The following is a 21,127-nucleotide window of genomic DNA, read 5'->3' as shown; positions in this document are numbered from 1 at the left end:
TTGTATTAATTTCATACTATTAATTGAAATAGATTAAATAGTGAGAAAACAATCACTTATACATCACAAGTAACAAGCATAATCATCAGCGTCGTATTTTACGCAATACTTGTATCTTTGGTATTTACGCTAAAAAAATCTAAACAAATAGCTGTAAAGTGTCTGCATCATACATGATAACTTAAGAAGTAGATACTAAAGAGTTATGAGTTTACATATCTTCGCACCATGATTAGTGATTAAGCTGCTTTTTCTTTATTGTAATTGTAACTTACAAAGAATAAAACAGGTTATAAACTTTTATCAACGATCAGTAATATTATAAAGTAATTCGTTAATAAACTCACTAGATTTCTAAATTTACGTTACACTAAAAAAATTTTAATTTATTGATAAATAATGCTAGTCTTAAGCACAAAAATGAATTGTTTAAATCCAGTTAATGAAGATCAAGAACATGCAACATCCTTTGTTTATGGTATAATGGATAATATTACAACAAATTATATTAAATTGTATAACAATGCAATTAAATGGTCTCCTATACATATATACATAAACAAGAAGAAATAAAAAAAAAATGTTTCTTTAATTTTGTTGATGTTGTATTATATGTATATATACATATTTGAAGTTCTAAGCAAAAATAATGTATATATATTTACTTAATAAATATTAACTATTTTTGAGTTTAAAAAAGTATTCTATGACTTATATAATTTAATATCAATTCAATATTAGCGATCAACACGGAAAAAAAATAAAAGTATAACTCTTGTTAGTTGTTAACAGTTCTTTTAAAAATGTACTATGTGAAAAGAAACTATATGCATTACAATTGATAATTTAGATAGGATTGCATTTATCTCTGAATCACTTTGATGTTAGAACATTATTAATGTTGTTACTAAGACTTTACTAATAGACCTCTGCTTCCTATGTATTACTAATGATTGTTTGCAATATCATATTGAAGTAGATTCAGCATTCAATCCCGTTAACATGTGATAATACTGTTGTAAACGTTTCAGATTGGTTTTTAAATATGCATTTTCTATGTACAAATCTTTTACTAATATATCAGTTCGTGCCAATCGTTCCGCCTGTGAAGAATAGTATAAAAATATCAAAATATGTAACTATATTAAAACTTCGAATATATTTGATGCAATATTATAATCATAATATTAATTAGGAATAATAATAATCGGAAATTTAAAACTTTTAAATACTATTTAAAACATCACGCACCTGTTCTGCACTTGTTTGAAATTCTAGTTGCAGCCTTTCTTGTGTATTACGAAGGAGATACTGTAATTCGGAAACTTCTATTTGATGTTGAGATATAATATCTAAAATAATATCATTACTTTATTAATCTCTAAAATCACAGAACGGATTTTCGAAAATATAAATATTTAAATATAATAATTATAAACATTCAATGAAAAAAACAATAAAAATTCATTGAAAAAAGACAATAAAAAACTTACGTTGTAATACACATTCAATTTGGTATTGTTGTTGTTTAAAACATTCTTGCAATTGGTGTTTCTTACGCTCTTGTGCCTGAAGTTTCATACTTAAGTTCTGTATTATATTTACATTCACACAACATACTTGTTGCTGTGCACTATTTTGCATACACTGACAATTTGCAGTTTTTAAATTTTGTAATTTTATCGTATCCTGTACCAAATTATATTCTGTGTCATGTACACTTTCTTCTTTTATGAAATTTTCACCAACTGCCTTCCAATGAGACCCTGGTGTTTCAATTTTACATGTATTATTTACATCTTTAATAGAATACTGTGTATGCAATTGATGCGGATTACATTTGGTAATGTCCATGTTTTCCTTTGTTACACGTGGAATAAAGTCACTCGATAAGGCTGAAGATTCTAGAATTCGATTAAATTTAAATTCTTCAGGCAGTTTATGAATATTATCGTTATATTGGGTAAACATGGAAGCAGATTCACTGGACGGTTGAACATTAAATGAATTATTAGGAACATAATTTGATCGCATTAATAAAGGCGAAAATATAAACTCATCCGTAACTTGAACAGACATATCAGTCATTTTTGGTCGTTCTAAGGATTTCACTGTTTCGTGTAAATTTTTAATTTCTTTATTTTTTTGAGAAATATCTTCTTCCACTTGTGCCTTCCATTTTTCGAATTCTTCTTCAAGATCTAAATACTTTATAAAAAAAAGTAATGTACACTTTTGAAAGTTCTAATACTTAATTATAAATTACGAAATTTTGACATTTGAATAAATACAAAAATCAAAAAGATATTGAGATATACAAACTATTCCATCTAACGTTATCATCTAAAATAATATTACAATTTTGTAATTTTCAAATACTTTTAAATAAGTACAAAATGTCTCATTTTCCATTAAAATTATATAGTTTTATAGCGAATATTGATGAAAACATGATGGAAACATTTTTCTGTCAAATGAAGTTATTAAAATATAAGATTATGGTCATATATTCCTTATTAATATATAATAAGAACTTGTAAAACAAATTTAATACATGTCAAGAATTATTCAACCATTCTTACACATAGATATCTATTATTCGATGTACAACAATAGCCAGATATAAGCGAATTTTTTAAGACTTTATGGTACACAGGAAAAACAAATGTTTAAGCACACTAATAACCGCTTACAATTGAATGACAGAATGCAAATATAAGTTTATAAGACTCTTACAGTGAAAGCTTTTGATTAATGTCTTTCAAACACTTTCACCTTAAATGAAAATGATTTTAGTATGCGATGCTTCACCAAGTTATGCGTCTGTTATAAAGATTTTTTTCATAATACCAAGAATAAAAAAATATTTTACATTATAAAATTAGGAAGAGCACTCTGTGTAACGAAAAGGCATTTTATAATTATATGGAACAAAATACAATTACTTATATGCGTGATAAAACAAGTAAAATATTTACCTGCTGTTCTAAATTAAACTTCTCTTCAATTGGAGATAAACGACCACTTTTTACTTTATCTACTGGACTAATTAATTCTTCGTATTCTTCCATTTTAGCTATAAGTTCTGAAAACTTTTCATCACTAATTTTTTGTTCTTGTTCAAAAAGTTGTCTTTCTTCTTCTAGTTTAGCAGTCCAATAATCTTCACATTCTTCATATTCTATTTTCAATAAATCAAGACTTCTTTCTAATTCTGCACATTGTTCAGTTAATTGTTTTTTTTCAGCAGTATGTACTGCTTGTAGTTCTTGTATTTTTAAATTCAGAAAATTAACGTCTGCAATTGATTCACTTTTTACTAAACTTGAATTAGTTTTTGTAGTGATTTCATTAGTTATCTTTGCATGATTAAGCAAAGTATCTTTTTCCTTACTTGATTTTAAATGATCTATAATTATATGTTCTTCTTTCCGAGGAGGGTAATCTCTAAGACTTGGAACTTTATTTTGCGATGCAGTTTTCACATCTTGATTGTTGAAATTATCATCATCACAATTATTCTCATTATTGTTGGATATTGTAGCTCGTTTTACAGAAAGAGAATTTTTATGTTTGGAAACAACAAAATCTCTTAATGATTCACTCGTTCGTTCTTCACATTCTGTTTCCATTTCAGATGCAATACTTTTCATAGAATCTGTTTCTTTAAAAGTTTGCATATTTAAATTTGATTGCAATCTCACGATAATTCCTGAAATTTCTTCTCTAATTACACAATTCTCTAAAGTGCACATGTCACTATTTGCTAAAATGTTTTTTAATTGTTTTATAACCAAGTTTTTAAAATTTTTTAACTCTATCTTTCTACAATTTTTCACATTCTCTTCTTCATTGGAATTACAGGGCATCTATGTAAATAGCAAATAAATGATATACATTAAAAATATACTTTGCGTTTTTAAATTAAATACTGAAAATTATTATATTAAACATAACTTACAGATGAGGAATGTTTTAAAAATACATCTAAATCTTCCTCTTCATCCAGTATAAATGCTCCTTTATCTAAAGAAACATTTTATATATTCATTTTTCATAAATGAAATGGAAACAAAAATGCAATATATACTATTTTTCTTACCTTCAGTCTCATCTGACTGAATATTCTTTATTGTACGATCACCTGGTAAATGATTTTGTCTACAATAATAAAATATAAAATTAAACTCATTCTCTAAAATTTAAATATCTTTTATGAAATACTTCGGTATATATTTGATATGTCACCTTGTATCTTTAACATGGCTATGACGCAGTTTTAAAGTTTCTAATTCTGCTGTAAGTTCATCATTCTGGTCTTGTAAAAGAACAGCTTCCGATTGTATCTGTTTAATACGATCAACTAAATATATAACTTCTTGTTGATGCTTCACTTCTATATTTTGTGACTAAAAACAATAACAAATATGATTATAAATACAAAAATTACATTTTAGTATCTTGTTTATCAAACCATTTTAAAAATACCTCATCATGTTCTGTTGCTAACATTTTCATCTGAATTAATAACTCATTATTTGATTGTTTAAGTTTTTCTATTTGACTACGAAGATTCTCATTTTCAGTTTCAAAAATTTGATTTTCTTGTAATGTATTTACAAACTTATTTCTAATTTCATGATTCTCTTTTTGCAATGTTTGTATTTGATCATCCTTTGATTTTAAAGCACTAGCACTTGTTTCTCGTTCAGAATTAAGTAAATTGGATAGATCTAATACAATTTCAGAATAACGTTGTTCATGTTGTTTTCGTAAGTTTTGCACAACCTCTTCCTGTCGGGTATGTTGCTCATCAATTTCTTGAGCAAGAGTGTTTGCTCGCTCATTAGCTTCTATAACATCAATGCGTAACTTTTCCTTCTCACCATTTATATTCTCTATCATAAGACTAAAAATACAAAAATGTTATTATTAACTATTTAGATTCTTTTATTTTAAATGCTTTTATTTAAAAAGTTTATAATATGTACTTTAGGCCATGTAGTTCATCTTGATATAGTATTAAAACATCTCGTAACAACATTATATGCGATCGAATTGTAGAATGATCTAATGAATGATTAAAATTCTTCAATTCATCGCACAAAGTAGTTGTTAAATCAGCTAGACAAACATCAGAAGTTTTAGGAGTGCCATCAGTTAACAAAGATGTATTTATATCAGAAAGTTTCCATGTATCAAGAAAAGTGTTACCCCGTGCAAAACTGCTGGTCAATAAATAAATAAAAAGTATACATATAATATTTATTGAATTGTGTTAAATATTTAAATGTTAAAAACAAAGTATTTTATAAAGATATTAGTACCTTGTTTTATGAGGTGGATGCATATCAAAGTTACGTTTTCTAAAATCTAATTTAGTTAATTCCTTCAGAGACGTTCCATCATCATTCTTAGTTAAGGTTAATTGTTCTTCCAAAGTTGTCTTGTTTTGAAATATGACAAGAAATTCATCTAAATTGATTAATCCATCACAATTTTGGTCAAGCTTCTCAAAAATACATTGTGTGACCTGTAAAAAAAATTATTTTACATTACTTTAATGAATCAATATAATAAAGAAATAATTATAAATAATATAGTATAATTATATCAATATAATCTAATTACTTGTTTTGGAAGAATTGGAATTCCTAAACAATTAGTTATAAAATACATTGTTGTGGAATCTACATTTTCTATTAAGCAATTTATTTTTTCCCATAAACATTTTAATCTGTTTTCATCTAATGTCACACCTAAAAATTAATATTTGTTTTAAAAGACATTTATTAAAAATAAAATATAAAATAGTTTGTATGTTAAAACTAAAAAAAAACTATTAGTTCTTATAATCCTTAAATAATGTAGATATTAAAATCACCTGTTTTTACATTAAGAATATCTATGCAAGAACTGGAATTATTAGGTGTTAGTGAACTACATGTTTTACTATCTACAATGCATGAATTTATGTCACTTTGTGACTCTGTTGAGAAATCTTTATCTGAATGAGTAACTAATTCTTGAGTTTTTCCTAATAAAGTCAATAAAGCTGTTCTAAATTCTTGAAACGATATAGATTGCTTTTCTTGCTTATATTGCCATATACAGGATTTTAACTCTTCGCTTTGTTCCGTAAGATGTAATTTATGACATAAAGTAAGCCAATTATCCTCTTGTAATTCAGTTTCTCCTTTTGTTAAGCAACTTTGAAACATAGCATAAAGCTGTTGCTCATAAGGATCATTGTTGTGTTCATCCATGGCATCCTTTCATTGTTTTTTTTATGTGTTACAAAATATAATAGATCTACAAACACAAATACGTATTATTCTCTTTACAAATTAGAATAAAATTAGACAAAATTAGACAATATTAAACAAAATTAGACAAAAATAGTTTTAAATATATTCTTGAAAAGTATATACTAGAGAAAAAATTACAAAATTCCTTCTTGTTCATATAGTTTGTGAATTTATTGAAATTATTATATATAACGTAAATATTTTTTATATTTTTAGTTAAAATGTTTACTAAAAATTTTTTTAATTATTACAGAAACTCCAAAATGTTTACAAAAATCAAAATATATTTGACTCGACGTTAAAATACGTTAACCTAAGAAATATGTCCGGAGATTACTAATTTACAACGCAAAGCAAGTTAACGTAAACGTGTACACGTTAATAATCTTTCGAAAAAATTAGTTGTTTTTTCAAATGAAAACTATTGTAATTACTTTTCATTATTTTTAGATTGCATAACAAATATGTTACAAAATAAGTTATATCTGTAACTCAATAATTGAAATGCGCACAGAATTTAATAAATCTATTCTGTGTCAAACTAAAAAAATACTAAATTTTGGATAACAAATTACATTATTAAAATTTTTCTTTACATTGGAGATTAAATATATATGTTATAAAATAGTTATAACCTACCATTAAATTATAAAGTTCGTTTCACGAGTCACGTATCATCTATCTATATATGTATGATATACATATCTCAATGCTATGCCAACGTAAGGACGAATACACCACACTAAACTATTTTTCACGCTTATATAATTCCAAGCATAACTGTTACATTCGATTTGACAGTTTTTCAGAAAGTTTCAAACTTCTACTTGTATCGTGCGATTATAAAAAAAATAAACATGGTTTAAATCTATTAAATCACAATGAGAAACAGCAGGTGGCGTGTATTACGAGCATGCTAGAATGGGGCGGCGTTTCCTGCAGTTGTTACTAGAGGGCTACGAAAAGCAAACAATTCTTACAATCCTTCGATAACAAGAATGGGAGTCCTTGTTAAGATATACATTACCAGAGGAATGAATGCCATCTTTCTGCTAATTTTTTGGAAACTTATTTTAGACTACAAGGAATGGTTGCCATCAGCACTTTCTATCAGTAATAAGACAACAAATTTTTTGTTTGATTATAGGTTAGTTATAAAATTTCAAATGAGGATGACTTACGCTAGAAAATTTCAAATAATAGAATAATAAATTTAAATGAATGATTGGCAAATATGAATTTTGAAAATAGGGACATAAAATATGCTAAATTTTGTTAATACTCATGTAGTATTCCTTAAATATAATTGAAAGTGATCCCAATTTTTAAAAAAATTAAATACTCTTTGCTAGATATTTTCAATTCATAAGAAAATTTTAAATGAAGAAATATTTATTTACACATTTCATTATAACTACTTAAAGCCATAGAAAGTAAGTTACATGTTGCTTTATTTCCATGAAAACCATACACAATTACTTGTTAGTAATTTGTACATCTAGTAACGTTATAATCATTGATTACATTTTAGCGGGAAATGTATAACTGTGGTCAATTCAGTTATACGAACGTCCATTGTGATTCAGTGTTCACATTTAAACTAAAATATGGGTATTATCGGATTACTTCCTTTTTTAGAAAAATCTTCACAAAGAACAAATATTAATCAGTTTGCCGGTGGTACTGTTGCAATCGATTCTTATTGTTGGCTACATAAAGGTGTATTTTCTTGTGCTGTTAAATTGCAAATGGGACAATCGACTGATGCGTAAGAAAATTAATATTACTGTAATTATATTATGCATCAAAACAATTTATTGTATAATTGTTATTTTGTTTTAGATATGTTCATTATTGTATGAAGTTCATAGATATGTTACTTTCTTATAAAATAAAACCAATTCTTGTATTTGATGGACGATACTTGCCTGCTAAAGCGCAAACCGAAGCTAAACGACGAGAGTACGTGCAATTAAACTTTGTTTTCTACTATCTACTGTATACATTAGTTAATATTTAATAGCCTTATTAAAGATTTATGTATATAATTTTAATTAGTAACAGATTTATTCATATTTTAGCACATGCACATTCAATTCTAATTCAATATCTATATTCAATTGTTTATACAATATATGTGTATGTATATTATCTATAAAATGTCAATTATTTTTGTATATATAGAGCTAGACAAACAAACCGTCGCAAAGGTATTGAGTTGATAAAAATAGGACAACATGTGGAAGGAAGAAAATTATTACAAAGGTCTATAGATGTCACACATGAAATGGCTTTAGAATTAATTAAACAGTGCCACCAAATGAATATTGATTGTATTGTAGCACCATATGAGGCAGATGCACAATTGGCATATCTTAATATCAGTGGAATTGCTGATGTTGTTATTACAGAAGATAGTGATTTAACATTATTTGGTTGCAAAAAGGTTAGTATTATTTTATATATAACTTAAATATTTTCATATTTGTTTTATTGTGAGTAACTTTATAAGATTGTAAAGAGTGTAAATATAAAAATAAGTGCGTCAAATTAATCGTATGATTTAAAAATTTCAGAAACAAAATTATGTTCCTTTTTTATATTATAGATATTTTTTAAAATGGATATAAATGGTAATGGTCTTTTGGTTGATCAAGAACGATTACATCTTGCAATGGATTTGCAATCTGAGCATTTTAGTATAGAAAATTTTCGTTACATGTGTATTTTGTCAGGCTGTGATTATTTACCATCTCTACCTGGGATTGGACTGAATAAAGCAAAAAAGTTTATTATGAAAAATACAGATAATAATATACATAGAGTAAATATTTCTAAATTTATACTCATCAATTTTCTAAATATATAAAAATATTCTATATATGAATTAATTGTATTTATGTTCATAGGCTTTAACACGTTTGGGCTCTTATTTAAATATGAAGTCGCTAGTTGTAACAGAAAAATATAGAGATGCATTTATATTAGCAGTTATTACTTTTAAACACCAATTAGTATTTTGTCCTTTACAAAGAAAACAAGTTCGCTTAAATCCACCTACGTCTGATGTCACAGAAGAACAATTATATTATGCTGGTGTAGAGACAAATCCAGATATTGCATTGCAACTTGCTTTTGGAAATTGGGATCCTATTTCATTAAAACCACTTCATGACTTTAATCCTGATAAAGTAAAGGTAAACAGTATTACAATAAATTCATTTCAATAAATTTACTTTCTTACTGTTTCTTTATTACAAACTGAATACAGATATTTACAAATATAAATAAATAAATAGAACAGCAAAGCATGTTATTAAAAACTTTGACTATAGTACTGAAAATTATTTGAATTGGTACTTTCTAGAGCCAAGATAACAAAAGTACTGCATGGAAACAAAAAATAATTCATCCTCAACATATTAGCATTTGGTCAAAAAAATATAAGTTACAAAATAATCTTCTGCAAGCATCTCAAAACACAAGTTTCATGGCATGTCCAGATACCTCTAGTAAAGAGATGGTTCTCCAAACAAGTCATTTAAAAAAAGCTTTTTCAGTAAAACAGGATAATTTTGGTATGAAATTAATTTTATATACAAAAGAATAGTTAGATATGTTTGGGCACATTTTAAAAAAATAACCATATATACAAACATTTCAGAGTGTACAGAATTGAATCAAAAAGAAATTTTAAATACATATGACGCTAAAGTTTCATCAAAGACGGAAGAAAATTTAGAAATAGATGTATATACTCCGGATAAAGAAAAAATGTCTCCTGTTTTAGTCAGAAGAGCAAATCCATTTTCAAAAGAGTCATCTAGCAATAAAAGTTCTCCGAGTCTTTTGTTTAAGAGTGGAAATCGAATAAAGGGAAGAAATATGACGCGTGTAAGGCGAACAATTATAAATGAAGAACTTGTTGTGGAAAGTAAATTTTTTTCTAAATCAGCTAATGATAAAGAAAGTAATAGTATGGTAACAAACAAAGATGTGTCGTTTTCATCCAATAATTCAAATGAAATTTTACTAAAAAAAGAAAATATGCAACTGGAAAGAACTAATGAAACAAATGACAATTTTCAAACCTTAATGATCACTGATAAAATAAAAATAGAATCACATCCTATGGATATAGACAAGGAGCATAATAATGCATTACCTGAATCACATCAATGCAATAATATAGATTCATCAAATAATTTGTACAATTGTGATTTATCATCGTATTTGGATGTGAAAATAAATGAACTAAACTCAAACAAAAGGAACCAAGAATTATGCAATTTAAGTACTTCATTAACCTTATTGAAACCTGATATAGATTCTGATTTCTTAGTTCAACAAGAAGATATAAATACTTCAAATAGTAGTTTGTTCAAATGGTCTAATACAAAACCAACTGCAAAAATAAATAACAAAATGACACGTAAAAATTTTACAAATTCTGGAATAGTAAGTATTTAAACTTTACCAAAAATATTCATATATTTTTTTAAAGTAACTAACTTCCAACCTTTAGTACAAATAGGCAACATATATTAAAATATTTATTTTAGGCTGTAAATAATAAAACACATATGACAAACAGTACGCGCCAAAGCCAACAATTATGTTCAGTACAAAGGCAACAAAGTTTATTGAGTATGTATGGATTTGAAAAAAGAAAGGTAACTTCAATATATTAAAATTTACTTCATTCGTTCATATTTAATACATTTTGAAATTCTATATAATAATTTTCAACTTCTACAAAATTGAACTAATAGTGTATAAATTGCCATTTACTTGCAGAAGTAGTTAAAAAAAATACTCTATACATAAGGATTATTTGGCAAATAATGTGTGCTGTGCTACTACTATTATATAAAAAGACAATTGTATGAAAGAAGTGTATATAATTATTTATAAAAAAGAAAATACATGTACAAACACACCTTAAGATAATCTTATTTTATTGTGATTAAAATACTCTAAAACATATGTTTAAATATTATTACTATAACTTTATATATATCTGTACATGTAGACATATCATGACAAATATAATAAAATTTTGTTATTTTTGCTATAAACTATAAACTTTTTAAAGAGGAATCTTATTTCTTTATTTCTTCTTCTTCATCCCATGGTCTTGGTATTCGAACATTTTCCCAGTTATCAAGATTCGACTACTCAACAATATTAAATTCTACATTATTAAGTTATTATTTACAATTTCTACTATACTACTATAATTATTTTATTTTAATAATGGCATTTCTTTTATATAAAATTAGTATTAGTACTATTCGTCAATTTACATTGTATTATTATTATTATTAATAGTAATATTATATGATACATTATTACTACACAGTATTAATAACTGAATGTGCTCATTACTTACTTCTTTAAGTTTTTCATATTCTTCTTCTAGTGTAAGAGATTTTTTCACTTTAATACCATGTTTTTCCATATCTTCCTTCAAATTGTATTGTGTAACAGTTTTGTATTTTAACCTAAAGAAATTACAGAAAACTAGTTAATAATTATCAGTGATATATATATCTACACATACAAATATAGTGTGTCTCGTGAACTCTGTCCACCCAAATGACTTCATTATTTTAAACAATATGCAAAGATGTTACTTGTAAGGTTTAAAAACACACATGATATAGCAAGAATTTATTTTATTTAAAAACATACTGCAACAAATACTACAAGATACACAAATAATTTTTATACTTTTGTTAACTAGATACTTTATATTAATGTAATATATAAAAAAATACTTTGATTTATTATTATGAATAAAATTATAACGTGATAAAACAAAAATTCTAGAGATTCACTGCAACTGTACGTTAGAACTTTTATACTCAGAATTCACTGTAATATTAAAATTGAGCATAAAAAATTGATTACTCCATTTAAAGAAACAAACTTGATTTCTAGAGTTTCACGTTTCCACTTGTAAGAAAACCATTATTACTATATTATGTATTTCTTTAAACTTTGCAATTTGGTAAGTAACATTTTCACGTATTGCTTTAAATAAGATATTTTGGTAGACACACTGTATATGCGTCTAATATAGTTAAACTATATTAACTGTTCATAAAGTATTATATTTTATCACATGTATATGAACTCAAAATACATATTATAAATACGTACTTTACTTGTATAAATTCGCGTAGTAGAAATGATCCTCCTATAACGAGAATTATAAATGGTACAAAATTTTTAAATCCTTTTTTCGTATAAAATGCTAACATATCAAAGGTTATGTTACGTGTGGATGTAGAACATATAGAGTGTATGCCTGAAATTATATATTGCAATCGGAGTAATTTAAAATTTATTGATAGAAATATAATCAAACATTTCTATTTTAAAATTTTTAAAAATAGCGTTAAAAAACTGAAAATTTCTAATAGTTCCAAACTTTTAAAAAAACATTTTTTATAAATTGTATAAAAAGTATTAAATTAAAAAGAATGAAATAACACATAATTTACATTTATTTTATGAACAATTTTTCTAGAAAAGTAATGTTTAGTTACAAATAGAAAAATGATTAGAAGAAATTATACCTTAATAAAAATTATAAGAATTAGATTGATATTTATAATACTAAAATAATCATGACAGTTAAATCATATAAAAATATAAGAAACACAGAACAATTTTTGGACTAAACTCAACTAAAAAGAAACTATTAATCATATCGAAAAACAATGATGTCATTACTTAACTTAAAGATATATTTAAATCTATTTAATAAACTCTAACAAATAAAACAAGACACTAATAAGCAAATGCATTTAATGCAACTTTAAATTATATATAAATTATATTAATTTTTTAATTTTATGTTATTACTAGAATACTAGAATTTTAATTTCACATTTTCCATATATTTTTATAATTATGAAATTTTTGTACTATTAGCTAGACTCTAGACCAATCATAAGCTGAGAATTATTATCTCATCGCTACAATTTTTATTAGTATTGTATTACTATTTATGCATTACTTTGTACTTCTGAAATTTTTACATACCTTATCAATCATAAATGATTAATAATGATACTTATTTCAATTAAGAACTAAGCCGTTTTTAGGAAATGATTCAGTACATTCATTACTTGCTTTACAATGACTAAAGTTGATAACAAATTTTATCTAACCAATAAAACTTCAGTAATAATTTATCGATTGTATCTTGTGTAGATACGTAGGAAATGTGGAAATGATCAAATATACAAGTTTGTTAGTTTAATTGTATATATACATAAAACTGTCAACAATAATAAGTTGGTAATAATTAATAAATTGAAATAATTCAAGAGATATTATCAAATAAATGAGATGATTGTAGTTTTGAAGTCTACTGCAGGTTAAGTTGATGTGCAAGATTTTTATTTGTTTTAATTTGAAAGCTATTTCTACAAGAAGAAGAAGACATTACAAAATGAATATTTTACCAGGGACAGCGTCTCTTCTCGAAGAACTTGACAGTACGTATTTGTGTTAGAATTAGGTCATTTTTTAGGTTATGTTAATTTTATTATGTTTTTTTAATCTATTCATTATAAATATTATCTTATTTGTACACAAGTAAACAGCGTTTAAGCACAAAAAAATGAAATATTAGGAACACTACGTATAAAAGAAATATTTGTGTCTGTAACAAAATATTTCACTACATAAACTTTATATGTAATTTCTTTCATTTTTTCTTTGAGTATTAATAAATGAATTAGCTTTTAGTAAAATTTATTTACTATACTTATTTTAATAAAGTTTATTTCATTACCATAAAATATCACATGTCATTCTGGTTTAGAAAAACTTATGGTTTTACTAAGAGATGGAAGAACCTTAATTGGATATCTTAGAAGTGTTGATCAGTTTGCTAATATAGTACTTCATCGTACAATTGAAAGAATTCACGTTGGCAAGGAATATGGAGACATTCCAAGAGGAATTTTTATTGTAAGAGGAGAAAATGTAGTGCTTCTAGGAGAAATAGTAATACCTTTACTTTTATAATTATTTAATATGTTAAAAAAGATTGTATTACATTCGTATTAGACGAATTAAATCTTATTATAGGACAGAGAAAAAGAAAGAGATTTACCATTAACTGAAGTATCTGTAGATGACATTCTGGATGCACAAAGACGAGAACAGGAATTAAAACAAGATCAAAAGCGATTAATAAATAAAGCTTTGAAGGAGCGAGGTTTATCATACATTCCAGACATGGGTCATGATGATATGTTCTGACCTACATCTACACCTTTAACTACTACCACTTTGTCATCTACATCTTCACATAATTCTGAAAGCTATGATACATGTTCTTTATAGGGTATTAATGGTAACAACCTGTAAAGTATAACTATATTGTACTACTGTAAAAATAGCAATAACTATTATTAATATTTTTTAATTTTCTTGCAAAACTATTATAGTACAAGACTAATTAATGCATATAATGTCAAAATCTATTGTTAACATTAATAACAAGAATTTATATATTTTTAATCTCACTACAATAATTCATCTAGTGAGGAGAATACTCACATTATAATTATATCATACTTTTAAGAATATCTTAACTTCTCTGCATTATAAAAGTATTATATTTAAATAGAAATGTATTGTAACTCATATATAATCTTTTTGTCATCTATATTAAGCACATAAGTGAACATGTTCATTACATTTGCAAATTTTTATTGATTATATATTTTTCTATGATCAATTTTACAAATCTATTTTTGTGTAAATAATTCTTATTTCAATAATTTCCTTTTAATTTAATCTAAAAATAAACCTGAGCAAAATAAACAGACAGCAAAGACTTAAGGTCGGTTTAATAAAAAAAATATTACGTGCTTAATGCTGTCTATACAATTTATGCATAATAAATATATGAATCATTAACTGTTCATAAATTCATTTTATAATTTAAAGTGTTTTATTATTGGAAACATATACACGTGAAGATTAATTATTAAAGTAACATATGTGCATGATAAATTATTGAATATTTTCTCATTCTTAAATATAAATTCTTTTTTACACAAATTAAATTTTTTTCTGATTTTTGTACATCAATATTTTAAGGACATGTTATCTGTATATTTGTTAAATTAATAAAATACGTTTGTAGAATAATTATACCTATCTATTTATTAACCATACTAAATTTTTGAAAACTTTTGCAAAGTATATTTTACTCTGATTAGAGTGCTATTTTTGTTTAAATTCTTAATATAATTATAGTTATAGGTAATGTGAATGTGTGTAACACAATTGCAGTGTCTAAAAAGCATGTGATAAAATATATAAAAATTCCACATGTTTACTGCATTTTATGTTATCTACATCAATAATATACAAAGATGTAAAGAAACTTCTTGGTATGTGTATTATATATTGAAAAATTATAACAAAAAAAAGTACTAGCACTTCATTGGAATATTATAAATTTTATGTAAAATTTAATTTGAAACTTGTTATGTATAGTATATATTTTAAAACTACAATCGTGTGTAATATTTTTTATTGTAATAAATAACAAAAAAACGTAGAGCTACATACATATTGTTGTGCAAAAAAATTTATTTATAGATTGATAATTTAACAAAATATATGCCATATAAACTTTTAGGCATTATAAAAAATAAATGTGTCATACTTTATACTTTTGTATAAAATGTTCACAATGTAAATATTACAAATTTGTACATATCATATGAAGATACGCTATTCTTTGTTATTATGAACATTCAAAAAGTAAGACAAATTCGAAGACACAGATGTACACGAAAGAATTACACTTTCTAATACCATTAACGTACAAATTTATCAGTTTTGTAAGTTTTTATGATATTAATTCTTATCAATTTCTTTTCCAGAATGAAATGTACTATTAAAATAAAAAATGTATTTGCATAATTATATAAAAGTTAACGTATCCTTAACAATGTAGTGTTAAAATACGTTGATTTTGACTCGTACTTTAAATATATCACTGTATGTCTCAAAATGAGGTCTCTTGAAACGTATCTTTTACTTTCACTGAATTTAATGTTGATTCACTCAATTGTTTATATTTAAAACCTTGTCCTCGTATACTTTTTGATGTTCTATTTTCTTTTACTGATCTTTTAGAATCATTACGCTGTAAACTAGTTGCTCGTTTCCTTGGCGAACTTGCAACTTCGTCATTTTTTTCCAAAGAATTATTTGCACTATTAGTGCTACCCGAAGCAATACCGGAAGTATCAGATTCTGGATGATTTCCGTTTAAACAGCAAAGTAAACTGTCAGAAAGACGATCTTCGTTTAAGATGTTTAAGTCAGACTCTGATTGTTCAAAATCTCCTGTACGTGATGTGAAACTGAGATCAACGGGACTAGCAGTTAAAACACTTCTAGATAACAAATATTCTCTAAATGTGCTTGTTATGGACATTGTACTGTGTTGTGTAACTGCACAACAGTCATCAACGGATGTAAAGAACTTCCGTTGTTCTCTCACATCATTGCCAAAGTTTTCCTTCTCTTCCAAATCAATACTTTCTCCATAAATGATTTCACTATCTGTACTATTAGGTCTTTGGGATTCTTCAAGAATTGAAGTGCAGTTTATTGGTCCAATTATATCAAGATTTGAACTACGCATGTTTTTAGATACATTATGTTGAGTCCAACTATTATTAACACTTGCAAGATTACAAAGGTTTGAACCTGAAACCATCATTACTGGTTTTCTAGATCGTGGTGTCATCATTGTTTCCTGTAATAAATGTAAACAATTATTTAAAATTCTTTACCATAAATATAAAGTTTAATACTTATGTTATTTATTGTGAAACCAATTAAATAGTTACATATCTACTGTATGTATTGAAGAAAATAATCTTATTTTAGTGTTATATTCTAAATTAGATAAAACCTACAGAGCAATTTTGATATTTTTTTAGATGAAAATTATATAAACTTGTGAACTATAACAAAAAAGTTTATGTATATAAAATGCATAATTATATTTTAATTATGCATAGGAGTGATATTAAAGTAGAATAAATACATACCTGCATCGCTTTTGTCATCTTAGTTGCACTTTGGGTAATTGGACTCATGCTCTTATCATTGTTAGTAATAGGAGTTAACATATAATCATTAGTAACTAAGCTTTTGCGCAATAAATTTGATGGTGTAGATGTATGGGCAACATATACATTCCAAAGTCTATTTTTTACAATGGGAGATAAGTGAACACATGCACTATCAGTGTGCAATTCCATTTTTGAATGTTCCAGTAGCTTCTTGTTGTTTTCAAAACATTTAGAAGAGGAAGCCATATCTACATTAGTTACTTTTGATATTGATAAAGTAGGTTCTGAATTTTGTCTGACTAATTCATTTTCTCTAGTTTCATACAAAGTACTTTGAGAAGAATACATATCAGGTGGTTCGCTAAGTTGTCTAGATAATCTAACAATATTAGCTGCAGTACCGTCATCACGTCTTAAGTTGTCAGGATTAAAATGTTCTTCTTGCAAAGATATGCTTCCGTCACTTATTTTTGAACATATAGAATCATTTGTATGTGAATTTCCTTCAAATCTTTTAACTGAATTGTTTATACTCCATTCATGATATTTTTCATTTGTTTGTTCTTCTTCTATATTTACAAATCTCATCAACATGGCCTTTCTTTTGTCTTTATAATTCCTCAACGTAGGAGTATTAAGACTACCAGTACTATTACTAATATGTTTAGTATGAAGAAAATTATCATTATTTGTATCGCAGTTTTCCATGCTAAGTTCATCATCTGATTTACTAAACAGTACTTTTGTCTGAAGTAATGATTTTTCTAAATTCTATACAACAATAAGCATGCAAACAAAATGCGTTAATTTTAACATAATCATGCTATTAAAAAATTAATTTATATTCATCATAAAAAAAGTTATTATGTGTACACATTACCGATGATAATATATTTTCTTCACTACTTGATCTGGTGATATTGCAACCTATATTAAGATCAATAAATTTCTTATGTCCCAAGATCTTCTTTTGAAATATATGCTTCTTAATTGAATCTCCAAGACTTTTAGTTCGACAATTTTTAACTTGTCTTGGTGTGCCTTGACCATTTTCTTTGTTAAATTGTTTTACAAGCCTGCGTTTTTTAGCCGATTCCGGCATAGCTTGTATATGAGCATAAAGTTGAGCTAAAGCCGCTTGAGTATCTTGTGTAGAATTTGCTTTTGCTGTTAATTTATGATCTACAAAACTAAATACAGTGTGTGCTGTACCTGTTGTATCTGGTATAGATTCATTTAACTGAAATAATAAATAGTTCAATGAATTGGTTACTTAAAATATTAATTGTTTAACTAATTTAAAAAGAAATAGATTTACATCAATATTCTTAGGGCTTAATAATTTTCTTTCTTGTTCTACCCAATAAGCTCTGATGTCTGTAGCTAATTTTGGTGGAATTTCAAACAATTCAGTCCCTTTCCTAATCATAAAAGCAACTAAACATGATAAATTTTGAGAATTGATATGTAAAGCTTCTGGTGACAATTTTCTTGGACACATCAAATGTGGAGTGAAAAGTGTAGCAAGTGTATCACAATTCATTTTATTTTTACATTCAAAACTGGCTGTTTTATTAAGAAGTGTTAAAACATACTTGAGTAAAACTCTGTTCATAGATGGTAATAGTAACAAAAGCAATTGCAAAGACCTTAATAACTTTGCATCATTGCCATTTATATCAGAACTGCATAATTCTGAAATATTGAAAAAAAATTAAATTATAAAAGAAATGAGAAAAGGTACATACAAAAACATAATCATAATTCAAATATGAAAATGCATAATGATATAAATTTATAAACATTTTACCAGCAATTTGACAATGTGCAGGGTAATGCAAATCTGACAATAATGGTTCTGGCAATTCTGCCAAAAATCCCTTTAATACTGATGCACAGTCATGAACACTATACCGACCATCGTTAAGATTTAATGGAATGCCTTGATACATTGTAATTTTCAAATCTTGTTGTCTTGTCAATTTACCAGTACGTCGAAATATACCCTCTTGAATAATATCTTTAAAATTATTAAAGGACAAAGATAAAAGAAATTATTTAAGAAATATTAGCCATTTAATAATGTAAGTTTTTACAAACTGATAAAATCTACACTTACTTTGTTCCTTGGATAAATATTCTATTAATTGTTTCACTTGGTTAATTCCATCCTCGGTTAAACTAGCACCTTCTACACCTTTTTGTAAGTTAATTGTAGATTTAGGTTTCTTTGTAAAGCTCAAAAGGCCCCATTTTTTTAATTTTGCTTTTTCATTGAAGCAGTCATTGCTGTATAATTTAGCAATTAATTTTATAATTAAAAAAATTAGTTTCATAAAAAATGTACCACATTACAAAATAATTTTATAGATGAAAGTTTAAATAACAATAATTATCAACTTACTCCTCAGTATTAAGATCCAATTCGAAAGACAAATGCATTTTGACAAGGGTGTGGAATTGTTCTGGATTGACTTTTCGCATTCTGAAAGCCAACTTACCATCCACACTATCGTTAAAATCTTCCATTGTCGATATTACAATAACGACAATTTAAACACGTTCTGACATCTTTGAATCTTATACGCACGCTCGTTACCGTTTCGTCAACGGCGGTTATTTTCGTTTTATCTGAACGACTTCTTTCACTGTAACCACCACGTTTATACGTTCGTGCATACAAATCATGTTTTATAAAATAATTGAAATAATTTGGTGAAGAATATACAAGCCATATTACGTGACAATACTATTTTCATTGATTCGTATTTGATTTACATGATCATTCAACCAATCCAACTGTCCGATATTTGCACTAAGTATTAATGACATTATAAATCAGAGAGTATAGTCTACGATGAAGACAAAACTAGACATAGCGATACTTCTCGGAAACCACCATCAGAGGGCTACGAAATATACTTTTTTAATTTTATTTAAATTATTATTTACACAAAGTAAATTTACATGTGTTTATAAAAAATTAATAAATTTCATTTCATTTTATACAAAAGAAGCAATGATAATGTTTTATTTAATCGATAAAGTAGTTTTGTAACACCTTATTACATCTATCATGTACTACATATAAACAAAACCACGTGACCGCACAAGGCTGAACGGTAGGAAATTTTGTTCAAAGTAGATACATACAGATATAATAGACTTTATATGAGTTATTCTATATGTATGTAAATAACAATATTGTCAGTTCTTTCTAAAAGTTTTAACTTTTGTCAAAAATTTTTAATAGAAATTTGCCATTGATTTTGTAATTTTTTCTTGAATATTTTGTTTCAATTCACTAAGCGTTGAATCTACGATACACTCCTAACTAGAAACAAAAGGACCAATGAGATATTCACTCGGTCACTCAGTTTTGTTTACTATAACTCTTCATTGAATTGAATATAATAATAGTGTATAATAACGGAAAATATTTTCGTAATTTTTCACTACAGTTTTGGTATTTTCAAAATGCTAAGATATTACTCACAATTAAAAATAAATCCTAACCAACGTACAATACAAAACAAAAAGAATAAGTGATACATCACACTTCCATTTCTATTATAAAATATTTTTCATCAATTTATTACTATAATTTTTTATATACAATACATATATTGTAACATTTTTGTATTATTATTTTAATCAAGTTTACACTAGTATATATTGACTTAAACGGTG

General features: G+C 25.9%; 5 protein-coding genes across 13 annotated transcripts; 2 read left to right on the top strand and 3 right to left on the bottom strand.

Annotated features, from left to right (window-relative positions):
* Positions 1–578: 578 nt before the first annotated feature.
* Bsg25d (blastoderm-specific gene 25D) lies at positions 579–7,376 on the bottom strand. Of its 3 annotated transcripts, XM_076322040.1 has the most exons (15): positions 7,336–7,376; positions 6,948–7,264; positions 5,885–6,312; positions 5,632–5,759; positions 5,328–5,533; positions 4,992–5,228; positions 4,489–4,909; positions 4,249–4,409; positions 4,103–4,161; positions 3,962–4,026; positions 3,395–3,869; positions 2,979–3,298; positions 1,494–2,208; positions 1,252–1,352; positions 579–1,103 (listed from the first exon to the last, which is right to left on the bottom strand). In XM_076322040.1, exons 3-15 carry the CDS (start codon positions 6,264–6,266, stop codon positions 966–968), a joined length of 3,408 nt encoding a protein of 1,135 aa, XP_076178155.1. In that variant the 5' UTR covers positions 6,267–6,312; positions 6,948–7,264; positions 7,336–7,376; the 3' UTR covers positions 579–965. The 3 variants fall into 3 exon arrangements, with proteins under 3 accessions (XP_076178155.1, XP_076178153.1, XP_076178154.1); XM_076322038.1 differs by having other exon boundaries at positions 2,979–3,869; XM_076322039.1 differs by lacking the exon at positions 7,336–7,376 and having other exon boundaries at positions 581–1,103; positions 2,979–3,869; positions 4,992–5,225; positions 6,948–7,260.
* Tos (Exonuclease tos) lies at positions 7,093–11,419 on the top strand. 2 transcript variants are annotated; one of them, XM_076322042.1, is made up of 10 exons: positions 7,093–7,455; positions 7,840–8,076; positions 8,151–8,270; positions 8,493–8,754; positions 8,917–9,132; positions 9,218–9,505; positions 9,676–9,886; positions 9,973–10,766; positions 10,871–10,981; positions 11,109–11,419. In XM_076322042.1, the coding sequence occupies exons 2-10, from the start codon at positions 7,916–7,918 to the stop codon at positions 11,109–11,111; spliced, it is 2,166 nt and encodes a 721-aa protein (XP_076178157.1). In that variant the 5' UTR covers positions 7,093–7,455; positions 7,840–7,915; the 3' UTR covers positions 11,112–11,419. The 2 variants fall into 2 exon arrangements, with proteins under 2 accessions (XP_076178157.1, XP_076178156.1); XM_076322041.1 differs by having other exon boundaries at positions 11,106–11,419.
* On the bottom strand, positions 11,095–13,032 carry L(3)neo43 (cytochrome c oxidase assembly protein COX16 homolog l(3)neo43). 4 transcript variants are annotated; one of them, XM_076322043.1, is made up of 4 exons: positions 12,893–13,032; positions 12,474–12,621; positions 11,701–11,812; positions 11,135–11,502 (listed from the first exon to the last, which is right to left on the bottom strand). In XM_076322043.1, the coding sequence occupies exons 2-4, from the start codon at positions 12,572–12,574 to the stop codon at positions 11,419–11,421; spliced, it is 297 nt and encodes a 98-aa protein (XP_076178158.1). In that variant the 5' UTR covers positions 12,575–12,621; positions 12,893–13,032; the 3' UTR covers positions 11,135–11,418. The 4 variants fall into 4 exon arrangements, with proteins under 4 accessions (XP_076178161.1, XP_076178158.1, XP_076178159.1 ...); XM_076322045.1 differs by having other exon boundaries at positions 11,141–11,482; positions 12,893–13,006; XM_076322046.1 differs by lacking the exons at positions 12,474–12,621; positions 12,893–13,032 and adding an exon at positions 11,966–12,400 and having other exon boundaries at positions 11,095–11,502.
* Positions 13,033–13,467: 435 nt separating this feature from the next.
* Lsm1 (U6 snRNA-associated Sm-like protein LSm1) lies at positions 13,468–15,424 on the top strand. 2 transcript variants are annotated; one of them, XM_076321744.1, is made up of 3 exons: positions 13,468–13,819; positions 14,149–14,297; positions 14,418–15,424. In XM_076321744.1, exons 1-3 carry the CDS (start codon positions 13,708–13,710, stop codon positions 14,589–14,591), a joined length of 435 nt encoding a protein of 144 aa, XP_076177859.1. In that variant the 5' UTR covers positions 13,468–13,707; the 3' UTR covers positions 14,592–15,424. The 2 variants fall into 2 exon arrangements, with proteins under 2 accessions (XP_076177859.1, XP_076177857.1); XM_076321742.1 differs by having other exon boundaries at positions 13,508–13,819; positions 14,149–14,333; positions 14,418–14,998.
* A 671-nt stretch (positions 15,425–16,095) lies between these two features.
* On the bottom strand, positions 16,096–20,358 carry LOC143151833 (uncharacterized). Of its 2 annotated transcripts, XM_076321275.1 has the most exons (8): positions 20,178–20,358; positions 19,842–20,085; positions 19,557–19,726; positions 19,248–19,457; positions 18,756–19,132; positions 18,318–18,677; positions 17,414–18,208; positions 16,096–17,115 (listed from the first exon to the last, which is right to left on the bottom strand). In XM_076321275.1, the coding sequence occupies exons 2-8, from the start codon at positions 19,964–19,966 to the stop codon at positions 16,357–16,359; spliced, it is 2,796 nt and encodes a 931-aa protein (XP_076177390.1). In that variant the 5' UTR covers positions 19,967–20,085; positions 20,178–20,358; the 3' UTR covers positions 16,096–16,356. The 2 variants fall into 2 exon arrangements, with proteins under 2 accessions (XP_076177390.1, XP_076177389.1); XM_076321274.1 differs by having other exon boundaries at positions 19,842–20,358.
* Between the last annotated feature and the right edge of the window lie 769 nt (positions 20,359–21,127).

This window comes from Ptiloglossa arizonensis, chromosome 10 (assembly GCF_051014685.1).
Source record: "Ptiloglossa arizonensis isolate GNS036 chromosome 10, iyPtiAriz1_principal, whole genome shotgun sequence".
In the NCBI taxonomy this organism is placed as follows: Eukaryota; Metazoa; Arthropoda; class Insecta; order Hymenoptera; family Colletidae; genus Ptiloglossa; species Ptiloglossa arizonensis.
Note: the sequence above shows the minus strand (reverse complement) of the source record. Positions and strands in the feature narration are given on the sequence as shown.

What these genes read in the sequence shown, in the direction of transcription:
- Bsg25d (XM_076322038.1), bottom strand. Translation starts at nt 6,266, where the DNA reads ATGGATGAACACAACAATGATCCTTATGAGCAACAGCTTTATGCTATG. An exon ending in GATGAACTACATGGCCTAAA is followed by an intron (nt 4,910 to 4,991) that starts GTACATATTATA and finishes TTGTATTTTTAG; the next exon opens with TCTTATGATAGAGAATATAA. An exon ending in TTTTAAAACATTCCTCATCT is followed by an intron (nt 3,870 to 3,961) that starts GTAAGTTATGTT and finishes CTATTTACATAG; the next exon opens with ATGCCCTGTAATTCCAATGA.
- Tos (XM_076322041.1), top strand. Translation starts at nt 7,916, where the DNA reads ATGGGTATTATCGGATTACTTCCTTTTTTAGAAAAATCTTCACAAAGA. An exon ending in CATTATTTGGTTGCAAAAAG is followed by an intron (nt 8,755 to 8,916) that starts GTTAGTATTATT and finishes TTTATATTATAG; the next exon opens with ATATTTTTTAAAATGGATAT. An exon ending in AGTAAAACAGGATAATTTTG is followed by an intron (nt 9,887 to 9,972) that starts GTATGAAATTAA and finishes CAAACATTTCAG; the next exon opens with AGTGTACAGAATTGAATCAA.
- Lsm1 (XM_076321742.1), top strand. Translation starts at nt 13,708, where the DNA reads ATGTGCAAGATTTTTATTTGTTTTAATTTGAAAGCTATTTCTACAAGA. An exon ending in TCTTCTCGAAGAACTTGACA is followed by an intron (nt 13,820 to 14,148) that starts GTACGTATTTGT and finishes ATTCTGGTTTAG; the next exon opens with AAAAACTTATGGTTTTACTA. An exon ending in TAGTGCTTCTAGGAGAAATA is followed by an intron (nt 14,334 to 14,417) that starts GTAATACCTTTA and finishes ATCTTATTATAG; the next exon opens with GACAGAGAAAAAGAAAGAGA.
- LOC143151833 (XM_076321274.1), bottom strand. Translation starts at nt 19,966, where the DNA reads ATGGAAGATTTTAACGATAGTGTGGATGGTAAGTTGGCTTTCAGAATG. An exon ending in TTGGATCTTAATACTGAGGA is followed by an intron (nt 19,727 to 19,841) that starts GTAAGTTGATAA and finishes TAAATTATACAG; the next exon opens with CAATGACTGCTTCAATGAAA. An exon ending in ATATTTATCCAAGGAACAAA is followed by an intron (nt 19,458 to 19,556) that starts GTAAGTGTAGAT and finishes ATAATTTTAAAG; the next exon opens with ATATTATTCAAGAGGGTATA.